We start from the raw sequence: 12482 nt of genomic DNA, 5'->3' as shown, positions 1-12482 counted from the left end.
GATCTAAACTGTGCTTCGCCCACCAGATCTCCTTACCACCGCTGTTGATGGGAATTCTAAGTGAGATTTGCATAAGGCTTTACAGGCTACAGAGCACCCTCACATGCATCATTTCATTTAATCCCTGCTGTGTGCTTGTGAGCTAGGTCTTATTAATCTTGCTTTGCACAGGATGAAGAAACTGAGGCTCAGAAAGGTTCTGTGACTCGTCCAAGGTAGAGAGGCTAGTAAGCAGCAGAGCTGGGCCTGACTCGGTTGCCCCACCCTGTACAGCAGGTCTCCATGTCAGCTGCGGCCAGTGGCCTTGCCCCAAGTCTGGGCAATCAATCACATCTGTCCAGGCAGACTGGTTCCCACGGGCCTGCTCCCTCCCCCCTCACCTGTGCTCCCCCCAACCTGTGCTCCGCCCACCCTCCCCACCCCCGCCCCCGCCCCGCCCCGCCCCAGCCACCTCTCCCCTCTTCTGCTGGTTCTTCTCCTAAACATTCTGGCACATTTCAACATTAATTCCTCTCTTCTCTCAACAGCTCGAGAATTTACTGACTGTACCACTGGTTTTACCTTGTTTTAAAAAGACTTGAGGCCATTTTTCATGCATTTCAGTAGGTACCCACCTGCTGCCTTGCACTACAATTTAACTGCTTTGTGTGTGTCTTTCTTCCCACCCCCGTTAGACCATAAGGTCCTGGTCTTACACAGATAAGTGTGTGTATATAAAGGCTCCTTCTCCTGCCCCTAGATAGTGACATGTATATGCAGCTACTCCCAAAAATTTTGTTCTCACGAATGAAGGACAAACTCACGAACGAAGAATTATGTGAGGCTATGTGTTGGAAACAAGAACAGAGGACGGGTCAGCCAGCTGCTGGAAATCCCTCAGACTCACACCATCTCGTCACCATCGCCCCCCCACCCCCCGAGCCAACAGCCTTTTGTAAAGGTGAGGTGCACTGATAATCTGGGCGAGCACCCAGCCCACCGCACCCCCAAATGCTCAAGCTCCAGGAATTCCCAAGCCCTTACTGTTTCCACCTCAGGTATAGAGGAAACCAGATTTCAGAGACTTATTATTCAGGCTTCTTCCTTCACACTTTCACAAATAAGACCCACTTGCTGCCTGAAAATTGCTTGGCAGAAATACTGTCACTTATATGAATTTACATGTTTTTTTTTTTTGAGGAAGATTAGTCCTGAGCTAACTACTGCCAATCTTCCTCTTTTTGCTGAGGGAGACTGGCTCTGAGCTAACATCCGTGCCCATCTTCCTCTACTTTACATGTGGGACACCCACCACAGCATGGCTTTTGCCAAGCGGTGCCATGTCTGCACCCGGGATCTGAACAGGCGAACCCTGGGCCGCCAAGAAGTGGAAAGTCCGCACTTAACTGCTGCGCCACCGGGCCGGCCCCTGAATTTACATTCTTAAGTGGCAGGGGAACCATACATGATGGTTAGGATTTGGTAAGTAAAATGTGTGTGGAGGTGTAAAGAGCCGGGCTGGCTGGGCTGGATCTGGTCTGTGCCGTTTACTCATCCTGGGGCAGCAGCTTCAGGCACAAGGAGGCCAAGGTTTCACAGCCCACCCTCCCAGGGACCGAGCTGGCCCTCTCCTCTCACCTCCTCCCCTCTCCTCTCCCCTCTCTCCCAGTAAGATGATAATCACTATGCATGATTTAGAGGACCCCTGGAAGACCAGGGAGTTAATGCTGGTGGCGTGCTAAGCACGAGCAGCTGAAGGAGCATAATTCAGTGCTGACATCTGAGCTAATCCACTAGTTCGCAGAATCTCCAGACAAGCAGGCCTTGGAATTTCTCTCAGTTAAATCATTTGTGCCCCACTTGTCTGTTAAGTGCTAGGAGCTCGAGGGAAGAAAGACGATATGTAAATTTAAGGAATTAGCAGTAGACATCATTCAGAGGGACGCTGAGCCGCAGAACGTCCCTGCCTGTCACTGAGAGGCCTGATTAGAACCAGGACATCATGAGAGAACGGCTCAGACCAGGGGAAGCCAGGCAAGAGAAGTGATGTCGGCTGAGTGCCTATTGTGTGCCAGAGACTGCGCTGGAGGTGTTCTCTGCCCATCTGATGGAATCTCCCCCATGAAATCAGGATCGTTTTCTCATGGAAACGGAAACTGAGCCTCGAGAGTTGAAGGAACGTGTCCCAGACCACTACCAGAGGGGGGTGGAAATGGATGTATGCCCTGATCAGACTGAGTGAACGGCCAGAGCCGGGCCTCTCATCGGGGCTGGGGTCCTGGCCTAACGTTCTGTGGTCTTTCAAAGCCTCAGTCTTCCTGTCTGTGAAATGGGCATGACAGCAGCACTCCTGCAGACCGCTGTGAGGGGAGGAGACAGGACGGGCACATGAAGTGCTCTGCACAGTGACAGGGCCCAGTGGAAGCTCAGTAGAGGCTCTGGTCTCTATCACGGGCACGGGACCTGCGCACACCGCCTGGGCTTGCCTGACTGTGTTTTAGGAAGAAAATGGGTCAAAAGAGCACCAAGAACCTGGGAAGACCAATCTGAGACTCAGGAAGAACGGTTTGGCCTGAGGACAATAGGGATGTTCTCTGAAGAAAGTCGTCCTCACCCCAAAAACGAGCCAGCCCCACGCTGCGCGCCATGCACAGTTGACCACACATCGTTCCTGTCAGTCCGTGTACATCAAACAATCTAACACTCTAGAATGGCACGTGGTCATGCAAGCTCCTTCACGTCAGTCTGCGTACGTCCCAAACAATCTAACAATCTAGAATAGCACGTGGTCTGGAATGACAGTGGGAGCTCAAGAGACCGTTCGGCTCGGGCCCGCCCTGCTGCCCGCAGGAACCATGCTGAAACATCCCCAACAGCTGTCCAGCCTTTGCTCCACATTCTCCAGAGAAGCAGCTTCTGGGTCACAACCCCAACTGTCAGGAACTTCTTAAATTCAGCTTTACGTTCTCCTGCCACCATTCAGACACATGTCCTCCTTCTACCCCTGGTGGAGCACAGCCAGTTTCTGTCCTCTGACTTAGAAACCATTTCAGTCACGAAGAATTCAGACCCTTAGTCTTCGCTTCCTCGGGAAACATGCCCCTGGCCCCTTTAAATGGCCACTTTCCAGGCCGTCACTGAGGGTGGCAGGTCTCCCCTGACCCTTCTCCAGGCTAAGTGCTTCAGTTCTTTCAAGTCGTGACACCCATATATGTGCTACAAGTGAAAGTTTGTTCTTCTGGAACATTCTAATTTATGGCCCACCACTGCCAGACACAGAGGAAGTTTTAAGCCCGCAGTGGCTGTCGATTACGTGATAGAGCAAAGGGTTGGCGTGCCCTGGCTGGGCTGCTGTATTGATTGACTTGGACTTTAAGGAAAAGCCCTGTGACTGACTAGCTAAGAACCGGCCCCGCCTGCTGGAGGCGCTTCCTGGGCTTGTGGCCGATGCCAGGATGCCGGAAGTGGACAGCTTCCAACAAAGAGACAATGGGAAGGAAACACGTCCAGCCTCCAGCCGTAGAGAGAGAATGAAGAAACAATGTCCCAGAGACACAGTCTCTCTCCTCCTGGCCCCGACATACCTGGAGGCATTTTGCTAGGCCTTTGACTCAAAACATCTGTCAGTTGCCCAGGATACAAGGAAAACAATGGCCTGGGAACGCACAACAGGAATTCAAAGGGGCAGAGAGGAAGTGCCGTGGATGGGGTCAGGCAGGCGTTTTAACCTGCTGCTGTCTCTGGAAAGGCTCTCCTGACGTTTCACCTGGCGATTTACGGCCACATCTGGCTTCAGCCGCTTGAGCGCCCTGTGAACATGTGACTGCAGTCGGCCCAACAGCCATGGAATCAATTGCGTCCACACCGTACCAAACCCTGAAATAAATCACCAGTCTGATCCTCCTGGCTATCGCAACGCCAAACACACCGTCTGTCTAACACACACGTCTCCTGGCCAGCATCTTGCCCTCCCACTCGAACAACCATCTGAAGGCATATTTCGTGCCGCAGGAGAGGCAATCTCTTTGTATGGGTCATGCTTAAAACATGAGTCAGCCCCTCCGTTGGCCTCCCAAGGTCAGTCTATCTCCGCTAAGGTCCTCGAATTAACAACCAGTTAAGGGAAACACTGAGTTTGGATGGACTCAGCCCGGATGTTCTCAAGGTTTACAATTGACCATTTGGTGGACATTTGAGGTTTCAGGCCTGGTCTTTGCAGGAGTCTCCCCAGAGCTGCTTTTTGGTATGTCTGCTTCCATGAAGGTTTTGCATTTGAGGCAGTTTTGCTATCATTCTGCCCCTTCACTGTCAATCCACGCACAGCTGAGGAACCGGACAATCAGGACTTTCAGAAAAAAGGAAGCACGTCTTCTCCCCTCTACTGCTCTCTTTACTACAAAGGCAGAGATGTTTTCCTTCCTACTTTCCTTAAAGAAGGGCCTCTACGCTTTCCTTTCCCAGTTGAAGTTATTCCTTGAATATTGGCTTTCTTTCGGCCAAGCTGTTCCTGGTCTTTAATGATCTAACATGGTCTCAGCCCGAGAAGTTCCTGTCTCTGAATTTGTAGGGGCTGAGCCCCAGCCCAGCCACAGCAACCTCTTTCTGAAGGCAGGTCAAGCTGATGCCAGTCCAGGGTCTGGATCGTTCGCTGCCATCAGTCCCACCTACGCTCTTTAGTTCAGAGAGTTGCTTTTTAATTCACAGAGTCACTGCTGGCTCATTGTCAAAAGCCAAGCCCTTCATAAGCAAGTTCACTCATCAACTCTTTCCTTTGGTTTCTTTGCCCATCTACCTACCATACCCACCCACACTTCATCTTCTCGTGCACGTGTCCCAGAGTGAATGGCAGCTCCAGCCCTCCACCCTCATGGGGTTTATTCAAGGCCAAATCTGCACCAAAACAGCTCCATGAGAAGCTAACGAGTCTATGGCTTACATTTGATGGAACAGCCACCACTTGCAAAATCCGAATATTTCAGAACACTGTATTCTTGACTTACTGTCTCTTGAGCTTGTTTTTGAACCCACAGTAAAGGTTCTGTTCTCTCGATCCAACAGACTTATAAAGGCTGGGCAGCAAAGCTCTGTCCTGTCACAGTAGTGTCCTATTCCAGACGGGCCTTGCCCGGATGCTTCGCATCACTTCCATGATTGGAAGTTATCAAAATGGAGTAATACCGGAACCAAACTTCACGTAACAAGGGTACGAAAGTCCACATTTAGGGAGACCGACACTTGAGGATTCTGAAGCTGACCTGGATTCATACTCTTCATCTCCAATCTTCTTGTCTCTTTCCCGACAATAATAACAACGAAACAATTATTATGGGTCTTACCTAGTGTTTCCTCTTTGCAGATGAACAGAATGGCTCCTACACTATCTAATGCTGGGCTGCTTGCTTCCTTTACTGTGGGTGCTCACTGAGGGAGAATGACACAGTGACAAGAATACCAGCCACTGAACACTCCCACCAAAGGATCATAGAGGAGGTACACCCCACTATTTGCTTGCTTCTTGGCTTACATCAGACCAAGGAGCAACAGTGCCAGCAAGGGGCCCAGAGGTCCTCCCATGTCCATGCCAGAAGGTACGAGAGCAGGGCTGACCAAGACCACGTTCTGAGATGATGGGCATGCCCTATATCTGCGCTGTCCAACATAGTGTGGCTACTGAGCCCCGGAAATGTGGCTAGTGTGATGAAGAATGGAAGTTTTAGCTGTATTTAATTTTAATTAATTAAAATTGAAATGGCTACATGTGGCTTATGGCCACCATCTTAAACAGTGCAGCTCTAGACAGACGGGCTCACCACATCACCTCAAAGAGTTTTGCCTAGTTCCTTAAAGACCTGAATCTGATCTTCCTCGAAACTCTCTTTATCACCAACGCACTTGAGAATGTCTGTAGAAAATACGGCGGCTCCCACTACCCAACGGAGGAGACACTTGGCGTGTCATTGTAGCTACAGTGAAAAGGCCCAGTGGAAAATGGGACTGGTTCCTCTGCAACCACCAGGGGTCACTGAATTGGGAACAGGGTCCCCAGGGGCTGGTATGAACACACTCCAGGCTTCTAGGCCACAAGCAAAGAGCTAAAAAAAGAAATTCTGAGTGGTTTGAAAGACTATCTTGAAAAACAAAAACAGTGGAATGAAACCAGTGGGTGTCTTGTCAGCCTTAAGCAACCATTACCACCAGCCAAAAGAACAGAACTAATTGCTTACTTAAAAGGAAAAGAAAAAAAGAGAAAAACAAAACACGAGAAAAGAACTAAATCAGAAAACATCTGAGGAATGCAAGTCGTTTCCACAGACACTTGCAGCCCAGGAGCCCGGCTGTGCTATTTCAACATGGTGGCCCCCGCTCCCTCCTCCCTGCCTACTCATCCCTGCTCCCTCTGCACTTGGGGGCGACGCCTACTTTCTTAGAGGATGACTCTTGTTTACCTGGCTAGGAAGGGGTGAAACAGATGGCACTCTTCTCTTACACAGCAGAGCGCCCCCCCCCGTGGGGTGCGGGGTGTGGGCGACGCAGTGGCTTCGGGGTTGACTAGGAAAGTCCAGCCACTTGGGTCCCACTCGCCCTCACCCGCCCCTGACCAAGCACAGCTGCTTCCTTTCTCCCAACTGCTCCCCTCGGGGCCCATCTTGTTTTGAAGAAGAAAGGACCACCCTGAACAGAAAGGGCTCTCTGTGCTCTCCTGCTTAGAGCCCAGGATGAAGTCTCGTTAGGAGGAGGAAAGGAGGGAAAACAACAAATGATTTTAAATCATCCGAGGACGGACGGAAAGGCTCTGAAATCAACGCCACGATCTCACTTTCTGGAGCAGGCTACAAGGGCCACTTTTCCAAACTTCAGGGATTTTTCTGGAAGAGGAAAATGATTGTTTTCCTTCTCAGCATCTTAAGGAGAAACATTAGATCCAGCAGTTCCTTGTGGCCCTAATTCTCTTTCTGGCCCCAGCCGGCCGGCCAAAGGCTGGAATTCTGCCCACTCTGCGAGCTCGCTCCGAAAAGTTCCCCTGAACCGCAAGGTGGATGAATCAACGGGAACAGGACAAGGCCTGGCACTGACAGCTGGCAGCCAGGGTTGGGGTCAGGGTCTCAGGTGAGGACGAGGCTGGGCGAGGAGGAGGCAGAGGGGACGGTGAAGGGACAGAGGTGACGGACAGGGTCAAACGGAGAGTAACGCAAGCTTTCCAGAAGTGTCACTTGTTCACTGGCGGCCTTGTTGCCTGAGCAGGGCTGCTCTCAGACATTCTTAGAAAACATCTGCCCAGAAGAGCAGAAGGGAGGAGGCGGAATTATTAGAAGGAACCTGAAGACAGACTCAGAATGAGAGCCAGAAGGGCTCCCAAGCTATGCCTCACATCCCTTTATTTAACGTGCCTCTGCCAGCTGCCCCCGTGGACCCACTAAGCACAGACACTCCCCCAGGCATACAAATCACACACACACTCAAACACAAATATACAGACACACACACACAGACTCACACGTAAAACGCATGCATGTACATACTTATAAACACATATATATCTACAGATAAAAACGCCTAACGTGCCCACACACACACAAAGCACAAACACCTTGAGAAAGAAACACAAACATACAGATGTACAACCATATACATATACACTATGCATACACACACCCCCCCCACAACTACACACATATACACCATGCATATACATACATACCCCACAACTACACACATATACACTTTTGCATACACTCATACACACATACTCCACAACTACATACATATACACCATGCATACACAAACATAGCCCACAACTACGCACATATACACTATGCATACACACACATACATACATACATACCCCACAACTACACACATATACACCATGCATATACATACATACCCCACAACTAGACACATATACACCATGCAGATACATACATACCCCACAACTACACACATATACACCATGCATACACAAACATACCCCACAACTACACACATATACACTATGCATACACACACATACATACATATCCCACAACTACACACATATACACTACGCATACACACATACACTACCCCACAAACCTTTGTGTTCACATAAGAAGTGGGGGTTGGGCAAACAACCAATTAATTGGGCCAAGTCTCAAAGGAGAGGAAATGAAATGAAAAATCCAAGCTGGGTTATAAAAATAAGTATTTTTTTCCAACGTGCAGGAGGCTCATTATATTAATTAAACATTATTGCGTGAATGAGGGGAAGGAGGGTGATTAAGGCAGGGACGAGGTGAGCGCTCCCGCTTGCTGCCCGAGGCGGGGGTGGTCGCAGATATTAATCTCTCTGAGCACTCAAATGTTGAAGAGATAAACACTTGAAATACGAAAATGTTTTTCTCCAGAGTAGACCTGTGACCCTCCAGGAAAGCAAGCACAGGCTGGGTCAGGAGGCTGGCCGCTGTGCTCTCCTGGCCTCGGTCCCGGGGGAGGGGCGTGCAGGGGACCCAGCCAGTCTGTGGGGTGAGGGGCAGCAGAGTGGCTCTGGGGAACCCTGCAGAAGGGGACGTCCCTTCCCCCTTTTATTCTCCAGTCAGGCAACATCTGACCCACCAATTTCCAGAACTAGCCCCTTTCTTCTCAAACGCTTGTGGGGGCCTAAGGTCCAGGCCTGGGAAGCAGGAAAATTGAAAGCTAATGCATGGTGTGCGGGAGCCAACGTGCTGTGGCTCGTGAGAGCTGGTTGTTAAATTTTCTGGAATTTTGCAAGCCAGTCAAATGCAATCATTATTAAAAATTAAATTACATAAAGTTACAATTAAATAAGTTATATTAAAAACTAAAGGTAATAAATTCCTGAAAACTCAACACTTCCTAATTATTTTAATACATTTTACCAGTACCTATGCTCCCGAAGTCATTCACGAGTATTGTATCCGTGTGATGGGAAAAACCACATAACTCTGTGTTATTGTGCCTCTCCCTTCACCTCCGATGCCGTCATGTTGGGAGCTCGAGTTCAGCCATAGCAGGAGTATTTACACCACCCAGCGTGCACCATGACCAAGCAGGGCTGCTGTTAGCCCCCCCCAGGAGCCGGTCGATGCGCATTTCCCAGAAGGGCCCTGTCAAAGCGGGCGACTGTGAGATGGGGATAGCCCTGTGCTACGTGTTCAGAAGGGCTGAAGGTCCCTCTCTACCAACAGGGCCAGGGTTTCAATTCCTCTGAAACCCGGCTCTCTGAAACTAAAGGGGGCTTTGTGATGTTTCAAGCACCGGCAGCAACACTCCCCCGGAGGCCACGGGCCAGGCAGCTCTGCTGGACACCCACAGGGGTGGCAGCACTTCAGGCCCTTGACTCGGTTTTCTGCAGAAGCGATGATCCCCTTGGAGGACTATCAGGCAGACTAGAGGCCAGTGGTTTCCTAATGAGCCATTTTAGGAACAATACCCAGCTTGGAGTTGACAAGAGGCTCTGTGACAGTGGCAGCAAGTGCTGGCTATGGGGACACGGGACACTGACTCATCCCATCTCCCAGGACCTCCCCACTGCTCGTTCCTTCTTCCTCTTCTTTCTTTCGTGTCGGCCCCTCTCACCGCTCCCCGCTCCCAGGCTGTACTGTAGTCAGGAGGAGAGCCAGGCACCACCCCGCAGCGATTCTGCAGGGTGATGTCCCGAGCAAAGGCTGCAGTGGTTTGTGGGCAAAGAGCAGAGGACGGTCTGTGTGGGAGGTTGGGAAGCTGGTCAGGGAAACTGGAGCTGAGAGACGTGGAGCAGGAAGCCCTAGCCTTCTCATCTTTGCATCTGCAGCTGGCCTACCTGGGAACGTCCGGTCGCTCGGGCTGGTGCTGCTGGTCCAGGCGCTCCTGAGCCACTTGGCGTGGTCGTACATCCACCCACAGGGCTCCTCAGGGAAATCGAAGTTGCAGTTGAATCCTGAAGGGAGCTGCAAGTCTTTGTCTAAAAGGGAAAAAAGAACAACCAGAGGAGGGCAGATGAAATGGGTTCGGAGAAGAGCTGAGCGGCACTGTTTGAAATGCTGGCAAGGCCTACTGGAGAGCAGAGAAAGAGCGGCTCCCCGTGCGGATTCATTTAACTCATCCTGGCGACCGCCGGCTCTCGGGTCAGCCTCTGGTCTCATCCTTCCCAGGCAGGAAAGCCAAGTCTGCCGTGGTTCCCATAGTAAACAATTACAAATGAGGCCACCAAATGGCTTCGGGCTCTACACAGCCTCTTCTGTCCACCTTGGAGAGCAGACAAATGTGAAAATTGCGGTTCCCTAAATGCCAGAGAAGAATGTCTCCCAAGGGCCTCAGGGAAGGCTTGCTCCTGCCAACCTGGCTCTCAGAAGCGATGGGGCAGCCTGTTAGCATCCGGAGGGGCTCACACGCCGGCAGGAGCTGGCCAGGGAGGAGAAAGCGGCCTCGGAAACAAGGAAGGCTTGTGTGCTGCCCTCCGGCATCCCCATGGGGGGCGCACTGCCAGGCGGGCAGTGTGGCAAGTGGGGGCAAAACGAGGGGGCCAGACCAGCCAGCCGGCCAGCTCAGCACCGACCAGGAGGAGAAACAATGTCATGTGGCACTGGGGGCCTGAAGGCCAGGGCCCCAGGGGCAGCCGAGAACACTTCCCTCGTGGAAATCACAAAGTGACCACACACCGGCTCACCCCATCTGCTTGGTTGTTCACCTGCCTGAGCCAGAAGATGGAATCCACTCGGCTCTGAGAATCCAGTCTGAGCCGGTGCCAAGGATGTGAGGAAGTGGGGTGGTGAGGGGGGGGCGAGCAGGGCTGGCCTGGAGGGCTGCCGGCAGGGGCCGAGGAGGCAGCAGAAGGTGCTGGCCACTGCGGGGAGCAGGGAGGAAGCGGGGCCTTTGGCCTTCTCACTTCCCTTCTCGGGGTTCCCAGAGAGGACTTTCCGTGGGGAAGGCCAAGCATGCAGGCTAGGAAGTCTAAAAGGGAACAGCAGACTGCTGGAAACAAACGCTCACACTGTGGGGGTGGGGAGGGCTCCCTCGTAGGGCAGGGCTCACGGGCCTTGGAGGCAGATGCCTCCGGGTCCTGTTTGTGCCTCCCTTTCTGGAGAGAGAATACCCAACGTTGGCCCACCCTTGGCCAAAGGCAGCTGGAGTCGACAGGAAGCACGTGGAATCTATTACAGAAGCATCAACTCCTGGCTTGGAAGGTCGGCCCTTGGCCCTCACTGTCCCCTTCTCCCAACAATTTCTGAATTTCTATTTTTCCGTTCAAAAATATGGAGTAATTCAGTATACCATAATTGCTCTCTACTGTTTACATGCATACTGTATCATAGGAACCAAACTCCACAATGAGATCTTTTGCAGAAAAAGAGAAGGGAGGAACCAGCAGAGAAACCTCAAATGAAAGAAACCACTAGAAACCGGAGAATTATGTTAAACTTGGGCGAGTCTGCGGCGGAACCTTCCGTTTTCCTTGGATCTCCAGTTAGACAGAACCCCTCCCCTGTGCTCCACAGGCTCGCCCCGCTAATCCGATACCAGGCATTAACTCCCTGTGCGTTCCACCTTTGGCTCTCAAACTGTCCTAAACATGTCTTGGAAGATCCTCCAAGTCGCTTTCTCCTCTTCATAAAACAAAAACAAGTTCATTAAAATGTCAGAATTCTGTATTCAACTAACCCTGACCAAGTGTCCCCCGCCCACACAACATACACCAGCACATTCCTGAAAGCATATGCATTAAATTATCATTTTCAGTCACACAACTTCAGCATTTACTTTTGGCTCCTCTCCCATGCTTCTCTGTAGCCATCTTTTGAAGCCATCCATGCCATCAGTGCATTTCCTCATACTGTCAAGTGGCTGAGTGCGGGGTCCACAGGTTTCACCATCTACCCGCGGGGTCTGTGCCACATTGCTGTGTCTCCATCACTTCCCAAGTCTCTTCACCAATTTCCCTCATTTCACTTAATGAGCGCTTAATAATGATCAGTAATTTACTGTAAACGGAGGCTGTCAAGCAGTAAATTCTAGCCAAAAATGCCAGGTGTTCCAAAATTTGTGGTTTGTTAGGAATGTCCTCATACTCCATAACCTTCGAGATATGATTTAAATTATGACATCCTTTTGGACTCTGCCAATTATTGTTTTTAGATAACTTGGATGCGTTTAGAAGATAAGATGAAAGTACTACAGATTTCCACGTGAAGAGATGCATCCAAAACAAGGCAGCCCTGAGTTTTGAAGGAACAGTTCAGGTGCCTTTTCCCGTTTCTGCCTTTGTCACTGACCCGCACTGACGGGGAGGCGCCAACTCTGAGCTGTAATTGGCAGACTTCCTCTGTCGGTGGTGGAACACACAGGGAGACGTAGTTAAGGAATGGCTTACTGCTGAGTTAACGGGACTGTGGCACTCCAGGACCAGATCACCCAAATGATCCCCAGATCTTCCTGACTGTACCGGGGAGACACAGCTTAGCAGAAAATGCCACCATGCTGTGGGTTAAGGATGCAGAGTGTGGGCTAGAAAAGGAGATTTCCTGAG

The 12482-nt window shown here is 50.9% G+C and overlaps 1 protein-coding gene across 4 annotated transcripts in view; it reads right to left on the bottom strand.

Moving 5' to 3' along the window:
- Nucleotides 1-12482, bottom strand: part of NRP2 (neuropilin 2) — a 112887-nt gene that overhangs the window by 35046 nt on the left and 65359 nt on the right. For all 4 annotated transcript variants that reach the window (XM_070241694.1, XM_001505114.6, XM_005601698.4 and 1 more), the window contains exon 12: nt 9780-9920. In XM_070241694.1, coding sequence (XP_070097795.1) covers nt 9780-9920 — 141 coding nt within the window. The remainder of the gene's footprint in view (nt 1-9779; nt 9921-12482) is intronic.

Source organism: Equus caballus, chromosome 18 (assembly GCF_041296265.1).
Source record: "Equus caballus isolate H_3958 breed thoroughbred chromosome 18, TB-T2T, whole genome shotgun sequence".
Taxonomy (NCBI): domain Eukaryota; kingdom Metazoa; phylum Chordata; class Mammalia; order Perissodactyla; family Equidae; genus Equus; species Equus caballus.
This window is presented reverse-complemented; position numbering and strand designations above follow the sequence as displayed.